General features: G+C 52.7%; 1 protein-coding gene across 1 annotated transcript; it reads left to right on the top strand.

Moving 5' to 3' along the window:
• The first annotated feature begins 5 nt into the window (after positions 1-5).
• Positions 6-21,997, top strand: RUVBL2 (RuvB like AAA ATPase 2). Its single transcript, XM_023182573.1, has 15 exons — positions 6-481; positions 6,070-6,124; positions 9,715-9,770; positions 10,706-10,847; positions 13,407-13,536; positions 13,690-13,756; positions 15,941-16,047; positions 16,137-16,230; positions 16,652-16,775; positions 17,164-17,258; positions 17,356-17,474; positions 20,559-20,678; positions 21,095-21,224; positions 21,648-21,762; positions 21,889-21,997. Exons 1-15 carry the CDS (start codon positions 470-472, stop codon positions 21,912-21,914), a joined length of 1,392 nt encoding a protein of 463 aa, XP_023038341.1. The 5' UTR covers positions 6-469; the 3' UTR covers positions 21,915-21,997.
• The last annotated feature ends 72 nt before the right edge of the window (positions 21,998-22,069 follow it).

Genomic DNA, 22,069 nt, shown 5'->3' with positions numbered 1-22,069 from the left:
TCGCTGTGTCCCGGCCCCGCCTCGGCTGTGAGAGCTCCAGGGGGCGGAGCTTGCCGCTGCGCTCTACGGAAATGATTGGCCTTCAGCTCTGTCAATCTGAAGCTGGAGGCCTCAAAGTTGGGGGGAGGAGGAGGGTGGGATAAAGAGGAAAGGAGCGTGGAGGACGTGTGGTTACTCAAAGAACAGCTAAGAATTTTGCAATCAGCCTGAGCGGGGCGGTGGTGGGGCTGAGCAAAAGGAGGAGGAGCCAGGAGGCACTGGGAATGGACCCAGGAGTTCCGGACACCCGTCTTCCAGCGGAGTCTCTGTGGGAGGGCGGGACCTAAAGTCCCGTCACGCCCCCACAGGATTTACATATTTATAAGGAACCATCGAGATCTTTGGAGAACCAGCTAGCCTAGAGGAGGTAGAACATCTCGCTCCTCGCGCGTTTCCGTTTCCGCTAGGACACTGGCGGTTGGTGAGCATCATGGCAACCGTGGTAAGTGTGGGTGAATGGAGGGTGAGGAGCGAGCTCGCAGTCTCGAGTTTGAGAGAGGAGGATGTTGGAGGCCCTCACTCCTGGGTCTGAGGGAGGAGGATTCTGGGGGTCCAGACTCCTGAGTCTGAAGGAGGAGGAAGCTCAGCCTCCCACATCTGGGGGAGAAGGGGACATGGGGACTGGACTTTCTGGATCTGAGGGAAGGAGGGAGCTGGGTACCAGGGCTCCTGGGTCTGAGGGAGTGAAATAAAGAAGGGGCTGGGACCCCGGAATCTCAGGTCTGCCCCATCATGCTATAGGGAACTCCAACTTTCAAAATCCTCTTGGCGCAACGGCGGGTTCCGCAGCCCCTGGGGCCAGTGTGATGAGGAATATTGTAGGACCTTGCGCTTCCAGCCATTTGGGAGCCTTGGATTGTTAGTGGTGCTAATGGCACTTGAGTTCCAAGCTGGAAGCACAGGCGGGTACCTGGTCTGTGTGTCTGAGAGCGCGAGGGCGCCTAGTGAGCCTTTAGTGGGAAGAAATTGTCGAGGAACAAGAGAGTCTTCGTGGAGAGGACTAAAAGATTAGGGACCCAGAAATCGGGATCTTGTCATGCGACCGTTTTGGCCATTTTCATATTTCCAGTATTTCACATGGGCTATGTCTCGGTGTAAATGTTCAATAAATTATCACTTGAATATTTGAATGAATGAATGCACGTGAATGAAGTAGAGGCCAGGAAACGGCCTGGCGCCTGCGCAAGAAATACCTGAATAAAGAAGTGATTTTGGCTGGGCGCGGTGGCTCAAGCCTGTAATCCCAGCACTTTGGGAGGCCGAGGTGGGCTGACTAGGTCAGGAGATCGAGACCATCCTGGCTAACACGGTGAAACCCTGTCTCTGCTAAAAATACAAAAAATTAGCCAGGCGTGGTAGCTGGCACCTGTAATCCCAGCTACTTGGGAGGCTGAGGCAGGAGAATGGCATGAACCCGGGAGGCGGAGCTTGCAGTGAACCCAGATCGCGCCACTGCACTCCAGCCTGGGCGACAAAGTGAGACTCTGTCTCCAAAAAAAAGAAAAAGGTGATGTGACCTGAACTTAGGGACTGGGCTGGGCTTCCAGGTGCCTCAGTTTCCATGATGAGCCCAGTCAAGATGGAGGAAGGGAGGGAGAGAAAGTTGCTGGTAGCTGGGGGTGAGATTTGAGTCTTTTGCTGTCACCAGGGTGAGGAGGAGGAGAAGGTGGATAGGGAAGTAGAAGAGAAAGGCTATGACCAGAACTGCTGTGGAGAAAGTATTGGAAGTATGAGGGGATGGTGGGTACTAAGTTTTGAAATGATCTTGGTTTTCATGGGGCCAGCGGGCAGCAAGGTTTTGGAGAGACTTACGGTGAAAGAGAAAGTCTCTGTAGGAGACAGTCTTTGGTAAGGGGCCTGTTTATGTTGACAGAGCTAAATTTGGGATTCCTGGATTCATGTCTTTTTTGTGGGGCGGGGATGCCTAGTCTTCTGGTTGTAGTCTGGGGGTAATGTCCTATGTTCCTGGGTTCCAGCTTTCTATAGGAGACAGTAGGTGGGAAGGTTCACACAGTGACAGGGAAAGCTTGTGACCATTGATGGCCAGAAAGTCTAAACGATTGGCTCCAGAGGGAGGAGGCTTCCTCTGGGCTGGACAACTGCATGTCCTCTCTGGTGGAAGAAGAAAAGAAAGACCTGTGGGCTGGGCACAGTGGCTCACGCCTGTAATCCCACAATTTGGGAGGCCGAGGTAGAAGGATTGCTTGAGCCCAGGAATTTAAGACAAGCCATGGCAACATAGTGAAACCCTGTCTCTACAAATAAAATAAAATAAAATTAGGCTGGATGTGGTGGCTCACACCTGTAATCTTAGCACTTTGGGAGGCTGAGGTGGGCAAGTCACGAGGTCGGGAGTTCGAGAGCAGCCTGGCCAATATGGTGAAACCCCATCTCTACTAAAAATACAAAAAAAATTAGCCGGGCGTGGTGGCACGTGCCTGTAGTCCCAGCTACTCTGGAGGCTGAGGCAGGAGAATTGCTTGAACCCAGGAGGTAAAGGTTGCAGTGAGCCAAGATCGTACCACTGGGCCGACCCAGCCTGGGTGACAAAGTGAGGCTCTGTCTCAAAAAAAAAAAAAAAAGAAAGAAAGAAAAAAGAAAATTAGCCAAGTGTGGTGGGACTCACCTGTAGTCCCAACTACTTGGGAGGCTGAGGTGGGAGGATTGCTTGAGCCTGGGAGGTGGAGGCCACAGCAGTCCAGCCTGGGTGACTGAATGAGATCTTGTCTCAAAAAAAAAAAAAAAACAAAAAAAACCCACACAAACCTGTGGGAAGGAAGGAGAGTTGGGGATAGGTGGCCTAGGTTAGCGTGCTGGCTTCTTAGGCTTCCTTTTTCTCATTAGAAATTATGAACTATTCCTAGGGAGGCTGAGGCAGGAGAATGGCGTAAACCCGGGAGGCGGAGCTTGCAGTGAGCTGAGATCCGGCCACTGCACTCCAGCCTGGGCAACAGAGCGAGACTCCATCTCAAAAAAAGAAAAAAAGAAATTATGAACTATTCCGAAGTGTCAGAAAATAATGTAACAGACGTGCAAAGATCCAGCAGCCAGGATTGTTTTTTTGTTTTGCTTTTTTTCAAGACACAGTCTCACTCTGTCTCTCAGGTGTAGTGCAGTGGTGTGATCTTGGCTCCCTGCAGCCTCTGCCTCCCAGGTTCAAATGATCCTCCTGCCTCAGCCTTCTGAGTAGCTGGGACTACAGGTGCACCACGCCCAGCTAATTTTTGTATCTGTGTGTGTGTGTGTGCACGTGTGTTAGTGATAGGGTCTTGCTCTGTCGCCCAGTATGGAGTGTAGTGGTGCGATCTGTGCTCACTACAACCGTCTCCTCCTGGGTTCAAGCAATTCTCCTGCCTCAGCCTCCCAAGTAGCTGGGATTACAGGCACCCGCCACCACGCCTGGCTAATTTTTTATATTTTTAGTGTAGACTGGGTTTCACCATATTGCCCAGACTGGTCTCGAACTCCTGACCTCAAGTGATCCACCTGCCTTGACCTCCCAAAGTGCTGGAATTACAGGTGTGAGCCACCGTGCCTGGCCTAATTTTTGTATTTTTAGTAGAGACAGGGTTTCACCATGTTGGCCAGGCTGGTCTTGAAACCCTGACCTCAAGTGATTTGCCTGCCTCAGCCTTCCAAAGTGCTGGTATTACAGGTGGGAGCCACTACACCCAACCTATTGTTTTTTTTCTTAATAGCTTTATTGAGATAGAATTCACATACTACATAATTCACCCATTTAAAGTATACAGCTCAGTGTTTTCTAGCATATTCACAATTGTGCAGCCATTTCCACAATTTTAGAACATTGTCATCACCCCAAAGAGAAATGCCATGCTACTTACCTGTCACTGCTAATCCTCCCATACCTCCCATCTTCAGTTCTAGGCAGCCACTAGTCTTTCTCTGTATATGGATTTGCCTATTGTGGCTACTTCATATAGCCACATACAATATGTGTCTTTCGTGTGTGGCATCTTTCAGTCAGCATAACGTTTTCAAAGTTCATCCACGTTGTAGCATGTATTAGAACTCCATTCCTGGCCAGGAGTGGTGGCTCACACATGTAATCCCAACACGTTGGGGCGCCAAGGCTGGTGGATCATCTGACGTCAGGAGATCAAGACCAGCCTGGCCAACATGGTGAAACCCCATCTCTACTAAAAAATACAAAAAAAAAAAAAAAAAATTAGCCAGGCGTGGTGGCAGGTGCCCGTAATCCCAGCTACTCAGGAGGCTGAGGCAGGAGAATCGCTTGAACCTAGGAAGCGGAGGTGGTAGTGAGCCAAGATTGTGCCATTGCACTCCAGCCTGGGTGACAGAGGAAGACTCTGTCTCAAAAAAAAAAAAAAAAAAGAAAAAAGAACCCCATTCCTTTTTATGACTGAATAATATTCCGTTGCACAAATAGACCACGTTTTAGTTCGCCATTCACCAGCTGATGGACATGTGGGTTATTTCTACCTTTTGGCTGCTATGAAGAGTGCTGCTGTGAATACTCGTGTCCATGTTTAGTGTGGACCTCCAGAGGGGCTCCTGAATTGTCCCAGGTGGTGTTTACTCACCTCCCTCCCCCATGTGAGAAGGCGTGGTAGCTGGCTTCTCTCTTTGGAGAACTGTCAACATGGGAGGCCTCAGTATATTCTTGTTGAATGAGCTCAACACTTTAGAGTATCACTTATGCAAACCACAGACATTGAGTCCCGAGGTGAACAAGAGAGACACAGGCTGTGCCCTTCATGGGACTCATGTCCTCTGGAGCTGAGAATGTTGATCCATCCATCTCCCTTAGGAATGTGAGATCACATGGGGAGGTTAGGCTCCGGGGGAGGACTTTCAACTGTCTGAATGTCTAGAGATCCTAGAACTAGCGTGGCAGGGGTGGTGGTCAGAAAGGGCCTCCCCTAGGGGGCAGCACTTGATCTAATTCAGCGAGAAAGCAGGGAGAGCAGTCTGGACTAGGGCCAGCATGTGCGAGGCCTGGTGGTTGAGAACTGGGGCTGCCTGGTACAAGGGATGCTGGGAAATTAGCAGGGGCCAGACCACATCCAGCTTCATGCCTGCTCCTCATTGGTGTCTGTCCTTATGGAGCTCACAGTTATTAGAAATGGGGAGGACTTGTCAGGGCACGGTGGTTCACACCTGTAATCCCAGCACTATGGGAGGACGTGGCGGGCAGATCACTTGAGGTCAGGAGTTTGAGACCAGCCTGGCCAACATGACGAAACCCCATCTCTGTTAAAAATACAAGAAAAATTAGCCAGGTGTGGTGGTGTGCACCTGTAGTCCCAGCTACTCAGGAGGCTGAGGCAGGAGAATCGCTTAAACCTAGGAGTCGGAGGTTGCAGTGAGCTGAGATCAGGCCACTGCACTCCAACCTGGGTGACAGAGCAGACTCCATCTCAAAAAATAAAATAAAATAAAGAAATAGGGAGGACTTGGACAGGCATAGTGGCTCATGCCCGTAATCCCAGCCCTCTGGGAAGCCAAGGCTGGCATATCACTTTAGGCCAGGAGTTTGAGACCAGCCTCGCCAACATGGCAAAAAACCATCTCTACTAAAAATACAAAAATTAGCCAGGTGTGTTGACACGCACCTGTAATCCCAGCTATTCAGGAGGCTGAGGCAGAGAACTGCTTGAACCCAGGAGGCGGAGGTTGCAGTGAGCCAAGATTGGGCCACTCACTGCACTCCAGCCTAGGTGACAGAGTGAGACTTTGTCTCAAAAAAAAAAAAAAGAAAGAAAGAAAGAAACAGGGAGGACTTAATTCTTTCACCAAATAACCAAATACGTGCTGGACCCTGAGGACCGAGCTGTGGATGAGACAGACAGTCCTTGTCTTCCTGGGGCTCAACCAAGCAGCCATTAGGCTGTAACAGGCAAGAGGGGTGGGGGTGACTGGCACCTGACCCATCGCCTACCTGTGAGGGGAAGGAGTGGAAAGGACCATCTCATGGGAGGGACAGAGGAGCGGTTGGTGAAAGCTGGGACCACACTAGTCCTCTGACATATCTTCTTGCACCCCCAGACAGCCACAACCAAAGTCCCGGAGATCCGTGATGTGACAAGGATTGAGCGAATCGGTGAGTGAGTTGGGTCAGGAATGGGAGCTAAGCCCTGCCTGCCATATGCCCTGATTGAGCAAACCTATTGAGGACCCCTAAGATGGAGAGGGAGGTGGCCTGCACACCAACTGCCCCCCACTACTGTTCCCCCTCTCCCTCTGTCTCCTGGGGGAGGAGGATCCTCAGTTTCAGAGTTGGGTCAGATGATGCAGTGGGGGCCAGGCTGCTAGCTTGGCTATCCTGGTGGGGTTCCCAGGTGTATTTGCCTGGAGGTCATAGATATTTACTGGGTGCTTTACTGGGTTTGGCCTCGTATACCCAGTACACACTGTGGGGTGAGTTCCCTGAGGGCAGGGACCGGGTCTGTCTCGTTCCTAGCTATGTCCCTAGCACAGGACCTGACAGAGCAGATGATCAAGAGATAACCGTTGAATGCACGAGTTTGCGTCCCGTGGAACCCTTGCAGTAACCCCATGAGGTGCATATTACAACTGTTAGCTGACGGAACTGAATTTTTTTTTTTTTTTTTTTTTTTTTTGAGACAGAGTCTCGCTCTGTCGCCCAGGCTGGAGTGCAGTGGCCGGATCTCAGCTCACTGCAAGCTCCGCCTCCCAGGTTTACGCCATTCTCCTGCCTCAGCCTCCCGAGTAGCTGGGACTACAGGCGCCAGCCACCTCGCCCGGCTAGTTTTTTGTATTTTTTCGTAGAGACGGGGTTTCACCATGTTAGCCAGGATGGTCTCGATCTCCTGACCTCGTGATCCGCCCGTCTCAGCCTCCCAAAGTGCTGGGATTACAGGCTTGGAACTGAATTTTCAGAACAGTGAAATCACTGGCCCCGGCTCACAGAGCAGGAAGCTGAGGCGCAGTGAGGCCAGCAGGGTGCGCTCTCACAAAGAGCTTTACCGGCAGGGAAGAGACCGCATTCATTCATGCAGCAGACTCACTCATTCAGGGCCTCCGAGAAAGGCAGTAAGGGCTCCTGGCTGTGAACATGGGTTTTAGAAGCCCAGTGCTGGATTCGTGAAGCTTAGCTCTGCCACTTTTCCACCATGTGGCCAGGGACTAGTTCCTCTCTGTGCCTCAGTTTCCTAATCTGCAAGATAGTTCACCTCATCAGTTAATGTAAGATTCAATAAAGTAGTTGATATAAAACACTTCGGGGCTGTGTGCCAACTCTGTTTCATCTATTAAAAGTACCAGGGTGCTGAGCACAGTGGCTCACGCCTGTAATTCTAGCACTTTGGGAGGCCGAGACCAGTGGATCATCATCACCTGAGGTCAGGAGTTATGAGACCAGCCTGGCCAACATGGTGAAACCTCATCTCTACTAAAAATATGAACATTTGCTGGGTGTGGTGGCGCACACCTGTAATCCCAGCTGCTCAGAGGCTGAGGTAGGAGAACCCCTTGAACCGGGAGGCGGAGGTTGCAGTGAGCCAAGATCATGCCATTGCATTCCAGCCTGGGTGACAAGAGTGAAACTCTGTCTCTAAATAAATAAATAAAAGTGCTGAGGCTGGGTGAGGTGTCTCATACCTGTAATCCCAGCACTTTGGGAGGCCAAGGCAGGTGGATCACCTGAAGTCAGGAGTTTGAGACCAGCCTGGCCAACTGGTGAAATCCCGTTTCTACTAAAAATACAAAACTTAGCCAGGCATGGTGGTGCATGCCTGTAATCCCAGCTACTAGGGAGGATGGCTTGAACCTGGGAGGCAGAGGTTGCAGTGAGCCAATATCGTGCCACTGCGCTCCAGCTTAGGTGACAAAATGAGACTCCATCTCAAAAACAAAAAGTGCCAAGTATGGCCGGGCACGATGGGTCACACCTGTAATCCAAACACTTTGAGAGGCAGAGGCAGGAGGACTGCTTGAATCAGGAGTTCAAGACCAGCCTGAGTCACATAGTTACATGACCCCATCTCTAAAAAATAAAATAAAATAAAATAATTAGCCGACGGTGGTGGTACATGCCTGAGTCCCAGCTACTTGGGAGAACTGCTTGAACCAAGGAGGTTCAGGCTGTGGTGAGATGTGACCGTACCACCGCACTGCAGCCTGGGTGACAAAGTGAGACCCTCTCTCAAAAAAAACAATAAAAATTTTTAAAAATTTAAAAAAAAGAAAAGAAGATGAACAGCCAAGCACTACTTGGGAGCTGAGGACCCAGTAGAGACTAACTGCACCCAGGAGCCACCCTTGGGGTGCTCATAGTCAAGCACTGGTGTCAGCAAATCTTTCTTAAAGTGTCAGATGGTAAATCTTTCCTCGTTGAAACTACTCAACTCTCCTCTTGCAGTGCGAAGGCAGCCCCAGACAGTATATAAATGAAATGGCATGGCAGTGTTCCAATACAAAGATTTTTTGGTTGGGTTTTTTTTTGTTTTGTTTTGTTTTTTGAGATGGAGTCTCACTGTGTTGCCCAGGCTGGAGTGCAGTGGGGCGATCTCAGCTCACTGCAACCTCCACCTCCCAGGTTTAAGCAACTCTAGTGCCTCAGCCTCCCAAGTACCTGAGACTACAGGTGCATGCCACCATGCCAGGCTAATTTTTGTATTTTTTAATAGAGATGGAGTTTCACCATGTTGACCAGGCTAGTCTCAAACTCCTGACCTCAGGTGATCTGCTTGCCTCTGCCTCCCAAAGTGCTGGAATTATAGGCATGAGCCACCACGCCCAGCTCCAGTAAAATTTTATTTGCAAAAACAGGTGGCTGACCTGCAGGAGGTTTGCTTAACCCTTATCTAATGTAAAGCATTGGAATCCCATCTTCCCCTCTCGCTGGCTGTGTGGCTGGGGCTTGGGACCTAACCTCTCTGAGCTCCCTCCCCGTTCATATCAATAGGTCCTGGGACTCTTGCCATTTTGATACCCAGAAGTGCTTTCAGGGTGATAGCTGCCAGGACTCTTGTTTCATTTCATTTTGTTTTATTGAGACAGGTCTTGCTCTGTCGCCCAGGCTGGAGTGCAGTGGTACAATCTCGGCTCACTGCAATCTCCGCCTCCCAGGTTCAAGCAATTCTCCTGCCTCAGCCTCCTGAGAAGCTGGGATTATAGTCATCTGCCACCACGCCTGGCTAATTTTTGTATTTTTAAGAGAGGCGGGGTTTCACCATGTTGGCCAGGCTGGTCTCGAACTCCTGACCTCCAGTGATCTGCTTGCCTTGGCCTCCCAAAGTGCTGAGATTACAGGCATGAGCCACTGCACCCGGCCCCGGCCAGGGCTCTTTTTTTGCAGGGTCATATGGAATAAACTGAGAACATGTGGGTGCTGTGTAAGCCATAAACACGAAGTAATTGTGATCGTTAGCCTTTGTGGTTAGTTCTTGGTACGATTATGTGCTTAATCAGGTCTCATTGACTTTCATTTAACTAGGTTGCATCCTCAGAGCAGCTCCAGTTCATTGAGCATTTACCACCTTCAGCCATCTTGCTAGGGTGGTGCCAATTTGGGATATCCTTCCCCTGTGCCCCTTCATTCCCCCAACCCCCTACTCCCTACTCCCACCCACCCCTTTGACAAAGAAGGAAACCAGGGCTCAGAGGGGTCAGGCCACACGTGCAGCAAGCTGGCTAGTAACTGAGTCTTTGTTCTTTCCCTTCATATAGGTGCCCACTCCCACATTCGGGGACTGGGGCTGGACGATGCTTTGGAGCCTCGGCAGGTAGAGCAGAGGAGGCTGGGGTGTGAGGGCCTCTCCATGAAGGTCTTGGGTGGTGGGTACCCAGGGCCCTGGGGAGTGTGGGGACTACGTTACGGTCTTCTGGACCTTTGGCTACATATCCATAAACTTCAGCCACACGTGGGTTTTCTTGGTACTAAAGAATTGGTTAGGCCGGGTGTGGTGGCTCATGCCTGTAATCTCAGCACTTTGGGAGGTCCAGTTGGGTGGATCACCTGAGGTCAGAGTTCAAGACCAGCCTGGCCAACATGGTGAAACCCCATCTCTACAAAAAATACAAAAATTAGCTGGACGTGGTGGTGCATGCCTGTAATCCCAGCTACTCAAGAGGCTGAGGCAGGAGAATCGCTTGAACCTGGGAGGTGGAGGTTGCAGTGAGCTGAGATTGTGCCACTGTACTCCAGCCTGGGTGACATCTCAAAAAAAAAAAAAAAAAAAAGAATTGGAATTGGGTAGCAATTGCTTTGCCACCTTAAAAAAAAAATTAGGCTGGGTGCAATGGCTCATGCTTGCAATCCCAACACTTTAGGAGGCTGAGGTGGGAAGATTGCTTGAGCCTGAGAGCTTGAGGCCAGTCTGGGTAACATAATGAGACCCCGTCTCTACAAAAAATTTAAAAAATTAGCTGGACATGGTGGCGCACATTTGTGGTCCCAGCTACTCAAGAGGCTAAGGTGGAAGGATGTCTTGATCCCTAGAAGTCAAGGCTACAGTGAGCCATGATCGTCGTACCACTGTACTTCAGCCTGGGTGACAGAGTGAGATCTTGTCTCAAAAAAAAAAGCAGAGAAAGCTTTTTTGGGTTTTCCCAGAAGTCCTGCTAGTAATATCTGCTTCCATCTCACTAGCCAGGATGTGGTAGAAATGCAGTGGTAGCCCCGTGGGAAATCACCTCATGTGCTGCCTCCCACCCACAGGCTTCGCAGGGCATGGTGGGTCAGCTGGCGGCACGGCGGGCAGCTGGAGTGGTGCTGGAGATGATCCGGGAGGGGAAGATTGCCGGGCGGGCAGTCCTTATTGCTGGCCAGCCAGGGACGGGGAAGACGGCCATCGCCATGGGTAAGAAACCTCCCAGGGCAGGAACTCTCCTGGTCCCTGGTAAATAACTCCTCCTGTGTGAGTCAGGGTCAGGATCAGCCGCATTTAACCGATGACCCAAAGTGACGGTGGCTTAAACACTCAGAATTCATTCTGGCCTAGAGGTAGGCCGTTTGGGGCTTATTAAGTAGTTCCAGGAAGTCTTCCGTCTTCCTGCCTCATCCTCTGCACTTGGTTCCAATGTCGAGAGGACGTCATGTTCCAAGAGGGCTGCCGGAGCTCCAGCGTTCCCATTCATAATCCAGGCAGCAGGAAGAAAAGGGCTAGCATGACGGTGAACCCCCCCGAGTTGGCTTCCTTTAAGCGGTCATCTTGGAAATCCTCCATGCTTCTGCTTATATCTCATTGACTAGAATTTAATCATATGATCACACTCTGTTTCTGGGGAGGCTGGGACATTAGATGCTTTTTAAAATTTCATAATTTGGACCATTTTTGCCTTAAGAAAATGAGGATTCTTCTGTTGGACAACAGGTTGTAAAAATAAAAATTTTTAAAAAAGAAAACAGGAAAGAAAATGAGGGTTCTGGAACTAAGGAAGAAGGGGAAGGTGGGTATTGAGGAGTCACCCAGCATCTCTGTCGCAGTCCACTAGTGATTTATGATTTTTTCACTCCCAGCTGTTCTTCTTCTTCCTTGTTGAACTCCTATTTATCCTTCAAAACCCTACTTCAGCATCTCTGCCCCACTGAAGCTTTACCTAACGCGCTGCTCTTCCCACTCACTCCCACCTCTGTGCTGAGGATGGGGCCAGGCAGGGAGAATCAGAGTAACAGCCAGGTCTTCAGTGAAGATAAAGCAGTGCCTGTTGGGGTGCCAGGCCTTGGACTGGACACTGGGGACCCATAGATGAGTTAGACCAAGGCCTGACTTCAAAGAGCTCCTGGTCTGGAGGAGGTGGTCATGGACATGATCCCTTCCAAGGTGACATGTGTTACAGCGGAGGTAGCATGTGACAGAGGAGGCACCTGACCTTGGTAGGAAAATGGGGCATGTGGTGGCATTTGTCGGTGGAGGCTTCCAGAGAAGTGGATACCTGAGCTAAGCCTAGTAGGATGGCCAGGAGGCTCCTGGGCGGACACTGGGGACAGCACGTCCAGGCCCAGAATGTGGCACACACAATGCCTTCCTTCCTCCATCATTTCTCCTTTTCTCTTCTTCTTTTTTTTTTTTGAGACGGAGTTACTCTGTTGCTCAGCCTGGAGTGCAGTGGTGTGATCTTCGCTCACTGCAACCTCTGCCTCCCGGGTCCAAGTGATCCTCCTGTCTCAGCCTTCCAAGTAGCTGGGATTACAGATGTGTGCCACCACACCCAACTCATTTTTGTATTTTTAGTAGAAATGGGATTTCACCCTGTTGGCCAGGCTGGTCCCGAACTCCTGACCTCAGGTGATCCACCCGCCTGCCTCGGCCTCCCAAAGTGCTGGAATTACAGGCGTGAGCCTGTAGACTTTATTTTTTAGGCATGTTGTGACTGTGCCTGGCCTCGCCTTTCCTCTTCTTGTGTCTCCCAGGCAAAGCCTCCTGCAGGTCAAACCCTGTGCTGGGCAGCACTGGGGTGAGGCCGGCCTTGCCCTGGGGGGACGCTCCTTAGTCTAGTGAAGGAGGCAGAGAGGACCCCTAGTGTCCCCAGGTGGCATGGGCCAGCCATGCTCGTCCACTCAGCCCTCAGCAGATACTGAGTTCTGTGATGAGGGCCATTGTGCATCCGCAAAGGGGACCAAGTAGAGGTACCACTTGACACTGGGCAGGAGGGTGTGGCAACAGCCTGTCTGTAAGGGCATGCCCCACATTGGGCCAAACCTTGTGGCCAGGAAGCTGGAGGGAAAGGTCTGGCGCTCAGAGCCGTTGCTGGAGACAGCCCTGCTTCCTGCCAGCCACCCCAGGCCACAGGCGGTCGAGTGCCCTGCCCTGTGCCAGTTTCAGGCCGTGCAATCATGTTACCGCTGAGCACCAGTGCCTGCCCGCCTGCCCATAGTTGCTCCTAAGCAGGGTGCCATGCCATGCCGGCACCTGTTCTGTTATCATCCCCATTAGACCGAGGGGGAAACAGGCTCAGGAAGCTGTCCAGATCACACGGTGCCGACTGCACTAAGTGGTGGATCTGGGATCAGAACCCAGGCAATCTGCCTTCATCACTTGTAACTACTGTGGCAGCCCCTTGGCCTTAGTCCCTGCTCCCCATCGCCCAGCTCTGAGGCTAAACAGCTCATAGAGGCTGGGAGACTGAGGTGTGGCGAGGTTCTAGGGTGTACCTTCTGGGCAATGTGGGATTCTAAGCCAGGCCTGCCAGAGCAACCTGCCCTTCCTGGCTTCTCAGTCACTGTCTGCCTCGTGGCTGAACCCCTCTCTCCAATTCCCCCTCCCCAGGGCTCTGCTCAGCTCAGAGCCAAGTCCTTACATGTAGGATGGCACTGAACCCTCTTTCCTGGGGTGGGAGAAGAGCTAGTTTGCCACAAAGCAGGTGTCGGGGACCTAGGGCCAGAGCAGCTTCACCTACCCGGACTGCCTCCTCCCCAGGCATGGCGCAGGCCCTGGGTCCCGACACACCATTCACAGCCATCGCCGGCAGTGAAATCTTCTCCCTGGAGATGAGCAAGACTGAGGCGCTAACGCAGGCCTTCCGGCGGTCCATCGGCGTTCGCATCAAGTAAGCAGGCGACCCGAGGCGGGTGCCAGTCCTAGAGCCTGGGAGCAACTCCACGCCCCGGGCGGCTTGTCCTTTGTCCCGGAGCTCGGGGAAGGTTGTGATTCCCGCGGGCGCAGGTGTCAGGCTGTCTCCTCAGATCTGCTCTCTGGCTAGGGAGGAGACGGAGATCATCGAAGGCGAGGTGGTGGAGATCCAGATTGATCGACCGGCAACAGGAACGGTGAGTCTGCACCCTGCTGAGGCCACCTCCAGCGCCAGGGTTGGAGACAGTAGGTGTCAGGTGTGCACTGAGGTCAGAATCCCATGGAATGTTCTAGCTGCAGACTAGAGCCCAAAGTGCTGGGATTACAGGCGTGAACCACCATACCTGGCCTTGTTCTTTTTTTTTTTTTTTTCAATTTCTGTTTTCTCCTTTTTGCATAGCTGTGTTTTCTGATTTTGCGATCAACAAAAACAGCTTCTATTTGGGTATAAATAAACTGACCTACAGTAGGAGGCCAGTTAACTGACAGTGACGTATCCGCTCATGAGGACATTATGAGCAGTAGAAACTGAGGTAGTGAAATAACGAGAGAGATCTGTTAGTGAATTCTCAACAGACTTCAAAACCCATTCTGTGGCCAAAAGGCATGTCCTGTCCAGCTTATGTGATACAAGTGATGTGCTCTTTTTTTTTTTTTTTCCGAGACAAGTCTCTCTCTGTGTCCCCCAGGCTGGAGTGCAGCAGTGCGATCTCAGCTCACTGCATCCTCTGCCTCCCGGGTTCAAGCGATTCTCCTGCCTCAGCCTCCCGAGTAGCTGGGGTTACAGGTATGCACCACCAGGCCTAGATAATTTTTATATTTTTAGTAGAGATGGGTTTCACCATGTTGGCCAGGCTGGTCTCGAACTCCTGACCTCGTGATCTGCCCACCTCGGCCTCCCAAAGTGCTGGGATTACAGGCGTGAACCATCGTACCTGGCCTTTTTCTTTTCTTTTTTTTTTTTTTTTCAATTTCTGTTTTCTCCTTTTTGCATAGCTGTGTTTTCTGATTTCGCGATCAACAAAAACAGCTTTTATTTGGGTATAAAATAGGAATGTCAAAGTGCGGCCTTTGGCAATTTTGCGAGACCTTGGGCCTATGTTGTTTATGATAGTCTTTATTATTTATTTATTTTGAGACGGCATCTCACTCTGTTGCCCGGGCCGGAGTGCAGTGGCGCGATCTTGGCTCACTGCAAGCTCCGCCTCCTGGGTTCATGCCACTCTCCCGCCTCAGCCTCCCAAGTAGCTGGGCAGACTACAGGTGCCCGCCACCACGCCTGGCTAATTTTTTGGTTTTTTTTAGTAGAGACGGGGTTTCACCGTGTTAGCTAGGATGATCTCGATCCCTGACCTCGTGATCCACCCGCCTCGGCCTTCCAAAGTGCTGGGATTACAGGTGTAAACCACCGCACCTGGCCAATAGACTTTATTTTTTAAGGCATGTTTTTTGTTTACTATTTTTATTAAGAGTTTTATTGAGTTTTGGCCGGGTGTGGTGGCTCACGACTGTAATCTCAGCATTTTGGGAGGCTGAGGTGGGTGGATCACTTGAGGTCAGGAGTTCAAAACGAGCCTGGCCAACATGGTGAAACCCCTTCTCTACTAAAAATACAAAATGGCCAGGCACAGTGGCTCACTCCTGTAATCCCAGCACTTTGGAGGCTGAGGTGGGCGGATCACCTGAGGTCAGGAGTTCAAGACCAGCCTGACCAACATGGTGAAACCTTGTCTCTACTAAAAATACAAAAAATTAGCTGGGCATGGTGGTAGGCACCTGTAATCCCAGCTACTCAGGAGGCTAAGGCAGGAGAATGGCTTGAATCCAGGAGGCAGAGGTTATGGTGAGCCGAGATCGCGCCATCGCACTCCAGCCTGGGCAACAAGAGTGAAACTCCGTCTCAAAAAACATTAAAAATAATAAAAATACAAAACAATTAGCTAGGCATGGTGGCACACATCTGTAATCCCAGCTACTTGGGAGGCTGAGGCAGGAGAACTGCTTGAACTTGGGAGGTGGAGGTTGGAGTGAGCCGAGATTGCACCACTGCACTACAGCCTGGGCGACAGCAAGACACCATCTCAAAAAAAAAAAAAGAGCTTTATTGAGTTTTAATTGACATACAGAAAGCTGCACACATTCCAAGTGTCCAGTATGGTCGATTGGGACATACACGTTCACCCGCGGAGCCATCACCACGTCAGGCTGGTGAGCACACCATCTCTTCCCCGAAGAGCTTCCTTGTGTCGTGCCCAGTTTGAAGCTGTGTAAGCAGAGGCCAGAGCAGAGCCAGAAGCTTATCAACACTGGGGACACTGGGGGCACTGGGGCAACATCAGGGCCCTTTCTGATCCCCTTCCCTGGCCTGTCCCCACTCTCAGGGCTCCAAGGTGGGCAAACTGACCCTCAAGACCACAGAGATGGAGACCATCTACGACCTGGGCACCAAGATGATTGAGTCCCTGACCAAGGACAAGGTCCAGGCCGGGTGAGCAGTCAGGGGCCATGCCAGGCAGCCAGGGGAATGGGCGAGCTTGGGCCCGTTCCTTTCCTTACCCCACCCCCATCCCCCTGTAGGGACGTGATCACCATCGACAAGGCGACAGGCAAGATCTCCAAGCTGGGCCGCTCCTTCACACGCGCCCGCGACTACGATGCTATGGGCTCCCAGGTGCGGCCGGGACTCCTGCGATCCCCTCGCCCCCAGCACTGGGCTGTTTTCACCTCCTCCATCACCCCCGTGACCCATGCGGTCTGGATCTTCCTATCACCCTGACTTTTTGTCCTGGTACTCCTGGGTCTTCCCTGTAACCCTAGGACAGCTGGGCCCCTCAGCCTGGCACTGTAGCTTCACATCACCACATGTGGACTGTGGCTTCTGAGGTCCTCCAGGAGCCCCCATGACCCTTAGCTCTCTGGAACACCCCTAGTCCTGACTACCTTCTGGGCCTGGGGTTTCCGGATGACCCCATTTAGCCTCCCAGCTCCATTTCCTGGAGCTCCAATCTCCCCCAGACAGAGGCCTTTAGGGCCCCACTTCATGCCCTTCCCTGCCCTGTCTCCTCCCTTCTTCTCCCACCCCCGCCCCATAGACCAAGTTTGTGCAGTGCCCGGATGGGGAGCTCCAGAAACGCAAGGAGGTGGTGCACACCGTGTCCCTGCACGAGATCGACGTCATCAACTCCCGCACCCAGGGCTTCCTGGCGCTCTTCTCAGGTGAGGCCCCTCCTGCCCTGCCCTGCCCTGCCCTGCCCCAGGCCTGGCAGCCTCCTTCAGGCTCCCTCTGTTCCTGAGCTCCGAGTGTGGCGGAGCTTGCTCCGCACCGTTTCCTGTAACTCTGGCTCATGGCTGCCTCTGTTCTCCACCTGCAAGTCCGCTTCGTCCCCCGCCGCTGGTGCTGTGATGGGGGTGTCGCCCTGCCCTCTCCCCGTCCTGTGTTCTCTGCCTCTGTTCCTCCTCTCTGGGGATGCTTCAGTCTCCTCGTCCATTCTTGCTTTGCTCCCCTTTCTCCACCCCTGCATCGTCCTTCTCTGTCTTAGTCACACTGTGGCCCTGGAACCCACCTCCTCTCTGACTTCCCTGATGCAACCTGTGCCTCACGTAGGTGACACAGGGGAGATCAAGTCAGAAGTCCGCGAGCAGATCAATGCTAAGGTGGCAGAGTGGCGCGAGGAGGGCAAGGCGGAGATCATCCCTGGAGTGAGGACCCGGGACTTGGCCGGAGCAGGTGGTGGGGTGGGGGTGGGCTGGGGAAGCGGGATGTGGGTGGCGACTCTCACACACACCCCAATCCCAGGTGCTGTTCATCGATGAGGTCCACATGCTGGACATCGAGAGCTTTTCCTTCCTCAACCGGGCCCTGGAGAGTGACATGGCGCCCGTCCTGATCATGGCCACCAACCGTGGCATCACGCGGTGAGCCAGCTACAGGGGCCTCTGGGGAAAACGGGATGCTCCGGGCAGTGGATGTGGTCAGAGGGTTCACAGGGAGCCTGTGTTGACACCGGCTCAGGGAGGGACTGGTGACTGCGGTGTGCGCTCTTCCCTTACAAAAGGCGGGTGGGAGGCAGCTCTGCTCCCCAAGGAAGCCCAAGACTGTGTCCTTGCTGCCTTTCTGTCTGGCTACTCCTTTGGCCCCCAAGGCTGCAGTTCTCAAACCGCGTGCCGAAGCGCCCCAGGTGCTGCAGGACACTCACCGTGGTGCTGTGGGATGTTTTCTAATCTTGAGGGAAGCACAGTGACATCTGTTAGACACGACATAAACTACGACTGTTCAGTCACTTCGACCCAACAACTTCATTCACAGAACTCTTAGTGTTGTGTTTGGCCTGAGGATGCCGGGGACGGATTCCTGTGACACAGGCTACTGTGCTGTGCTGAAGCCTGGGAACCTCGTCTCCCAGGTGTTGCCAGCACCCTATGTAGCTGGGATTCTGGGCACCCGCCACCATGCCCGCTGGCTGTCTTCTCCACCTCGCCACATTTTGGCCCACAGGAAGCAGGGGGATGTGGAAGGCAGACAGCCCCCATAGGCTGTGATCCACAGGCTGCACCCCACCCTTGTACCACATCCCATTGCCCGGCACTGCTCAGGCTCAGGGCTGTACCTGGTGGCAAAGAAGGCTGGGGACTGGCAGCTGCAGCACTGCAGCTGTGGGCCCAGCTGAAAGTGGGCGGTTGGGGTGGGCACCACAAAAGGGATGAAGCGGGCATCCTACAGAGGATGGTGGGCCGCTGTGCCTGGCTCTGTGGCTCTTTTAACTCCTTGGATCTGCAGAAGCAGCTCAGAAGGTAGATATCACCTCAGCCCCATTTTACAGGGCAGGACACTGAGGCCCAGTGACTTGCTCAGGTCACAAGTCTAGAAAGTGGCAGAGCCCGAATTTGGTCTCTCGGTGGCTGGACACTGGAAGAGACCCCCAGGGCAGATGGTGTTTTCACAGAAACTGCAGGTCAGGGCCTGGGGACTGCCCAGGGGCACCTCCTGTGGGAGGCAGCAGCTACGGGCAGCCCTGATGGTTCGTAGACTCCGTATCTGAGAATCTCCTCGTTTGCTAAGGTTTATTTGTAATCCGCAAGTAAATATCTGCCCTGCTTTCGACCACAAATTCAAGTCACCTGGCACTCACTCTCCTAGCTGAGTGTGAATGAGGCAACACTGCCTGCTCCCTTTAGCGCTCATGCTGTAAATAAGTGTCCTTGTTGTATTCTATTTAGTGCTACGTTTTCACTTTTCTTTTTTGAGACAGGGTCTTGCTCTGTTGCCCAGGCTGCAGTGCAGAGGCACAATCATGGCTCACTGCAGCCTCAGTGCCTGCCACACACACATACATACACACACACACACACACACACACACACACACACACACCACCCCTGGGGCTCAATCAATCCTCTGGCCTCAGCCTCCTCATCAGCTGGGACCATGGGCGTGCACCACTATGCCTAGCTAATTTTTGTTTTTGTTTTGAGGCGGAGTCTAACTCTCTTGCCAGGCTGGAGTGCAGTGGCACGATTTCGGCTCACTGCAACCTCTGCCTCCCAGGTTCAAGCAGTTCTCCTGCCTCAGCCTCCCGAGTAGCTGGGATTACAGACACCCCCAACCATGCCTGGCTAATTTTGGTATTTTTAGTAGAGACGGGGTTTCACCATATTGGCCAGGCTGGTCTCGAACTCGTGACCTCGTGATCTGCCCACCTTGGCCTCCCAAAGCGTTGGAATTACAGGGGTGAGCCACCGTGTCTGGCCTAATTTTATTTTTTTTATTTTTTATTTTTTATTTTTGTATTTTTTTTGTAGAGATGGAGTTTTGCCATGTTGCCCAGGTTGGCCTAAAACTCCTGGGCTCAAACAATCCGCCTGCCTCAGCCTCCCAAAGTGTTGTCACGTTTTTGTGCCTTTTTTCAAAAAAAAACTTTTTGGGGCCATTTGTTGGTGATACTGCCGTTTGAAATGTCCCCTGTGCACAGTGCTGAAGTGCTGTCTGGTATTCTAAGTGCAGGGAGGCTGTGGCTGTGATGCCTGACGGAGGAAATACTGTGTTACAGACGCTTCGCTGAGCCCAAGTTAGAATGCTGTTGACGTGGGCTCCATGTTAGAGAATAAACAGTGATATTACATAAACACATGAAAATAGAAACACACATAAATGAGGCCAAGCGCAGTAGCTCACTCCTGTAATCCCAGCACTTTGGGAGGCCGAGGTGGGCAGATCACGAGGTCAAGAGAACGGCGAGACCATCCCAACCAACATAATGAAACCCCGTCTGTATTAAAAATAGAAAAAATTAGCTGGGCATGGTGGCATGCGCCTGTAGACCCAGCTACTTGGGAGGCTGAGGCAGGAGGATCGGTTGAACCCGGGAGGCGGGGGTTGCAGCAAGCCGAGGTCACACCACGGCACTCCAGCCTCGCAACAGAGCGAGACTCCGTCTTAAAAAACAAACAACAGAAACACACAAATGAAAACACACATAGACCCAGATTATATATATATTGATTGATGAAAATACTGTGAGTACAGGCTCAAGAGAGTCTAACCCTGTATTCCACTAGGAGCAGTGGCTCAGGGTCGGCTAATTGGAGTGTTCACGGTGACTTTCTAGAACCTCACTGTGGTGAATAAGGGGAACTGACTGTATACCCTGGCACCAGCCCTGGGCTGGCCCTGCTGCAGCAGGGAACAAGACAGGTTCTGTCCCCTCCTTTGTGAAGCTTCGTGTCGAGCACGGGAGTGGGACCTTGATCCAGTAATCCTGGAGGCAGAGAGCTAGCTTAAAGCAGCCCAGCTCTGCGGAAAGGTGCCCTTGGGGGACTGACAGAGTTGTGGAAGGCTGCGTCATCAGGGGGTGATGTCATCATGTGACAGGAGACATGCGCTAAAGGTTAAGTGGTGTTGGGCCCAGTGAGTGGATGGTGATGGCAGGTGGGAGTGTTCCCAGCAAAGGGAATGAAAAGGGAGCATCCCCCGACAGCCCCCTCTTTCTACCTCTTCCTCAGAATCCGGGGCACCAGCTACCAGAGCCCCCATGGCATCCCCATAGACCTGCTGGACCGGCTGCTTATCGTCTCCACCACCCCCTACAGCGAGAAAGACACGAAGCAGATCCTCCGCATCCGGTGCGTGCAGGACCAGGCTGTGCGCCTGAGAGGCGGGGCTGGGGTCTACCCTGTTTGACAAATGCCGACACTGAGGTCTGGCGGACTGGCATGGTGGCTGGGCCTGCAAGAGAGAGGGCTGATCTGGTACCCAGACAGTGGCCGCTGATCCGGGAGCAGGAGCCATGGTGGGAAAGGGAGGCGAGGTACCCGTGACTGGTGTGGGGGCCAGCGCCCTGGGGGTGGTCAGGAGGCCTAGGTTTTAGGTCCAGCCCAGCCCCTGTCTCCGTGGCTCTTCTAGCCTCAGCATTGTATGGTTCTAAGATGCAGGTGCCACATATTCCCAGTGGGGAAGGGCCAGAGGGTTGCTGTGGCCACTGTTGCTGCAGTCAGAGGCTGGGCTCTGGCTGAGCCACCCCGTACCCCACTGCTTGCAGGTGTGAGGAGGAAGATGTGGAGATGAGTGAGGACGCCTACACGGTCCTGACCCGCATCGGGCTGGAGACGTCACTGCGCTACGCCATCCAGCTCATCACGGCTGCAAGCCTGGTGTGCCGGAAACGCAAGGTCAGCCGGCCGAATTAGCCAGCAGGGCCAGATGGTGGCAGTGAGTGACGCACTACTTCAGGGGCTGCCAGGGTTCCGATTTCAACCTAGGATGTACATTTTCAGAGGCAGTGAATTTTCATCCCTCAGGTTGTCTTCTGTATCTCCCCACCTGGCCTCCAGTAGGTGCTCAGTAAATCTCTGTTGACTGTAAGTAGATGCTGTTAGGTCCACCTTACAGATAAAGAAACTGAGGCATGAAGAGGCTGGGCCCACAACCAGGAGATGGCCAGGCAGGATTTGGACCCAGGCGATCTGGCCCAGAATGCCCTCCCCTCACATGCCACCCTCTGCTGCCTAGAGCATGGAGGTGGCATACGCTGGGGTCTGTGCCGTGAGCCTCACGGAGAGGGGCCCAACTCAGGACCTGCCCTCCCCCTCCAGGGTACAGAAGTGCAGGTGGATGACATCAAGCGGGTCTACTCACTTTTTCTGGACGAGTCCCGCTCCACGCAGTACATGAAGGAGTACCAGGACGCCTTCCTCTTCAATGAACTCAGTAAGAATCCCTACCCTGCACCTGCACTGCCAGAGCCAACCTCGGAGGAAGAGGGAGCTCGGCCTAGAAGGCTCAGGCCCTGCCCCCTGGGGCACACTGACCATGTGGCCTTCCTTCTCCCCACAGAAGGCGAGACCATGGACACCTCCTGAGCTGGACGTCATCCCCTATCCCCACCCTGTTTTCTACCAGAGTTCTGACACTGTGACTTTGTATAAAATGGTTTGAAGCTGCACCCACCCTGCGTGTGGTTGCCCTGGGCCCACAGAAAGCCACTCCAGAGTGCACACTGAGAAGCCTTTATTGC

The sequence above is a fragment of the Piliocolobus tephrosceles genome, chromosome 21 (assembly GCF_002776525.5).
Source record: "Piliocolobus tephrosceles isolate RC106 chromosome 21, ASM277652v3, whole genome shotgun sequence".
Classification (NCBI taxonomy): Eukaryota; Metazoa; Chordata; class Mammalia; order Primates; family Cercopithecidae; genus Piliocolobus; species Piliocolobus tephrosceles.
Note: the sequence above shows the minus strand (reverse complement) of the source record. Positions and strands in the feature narration are given on the sequence as shown.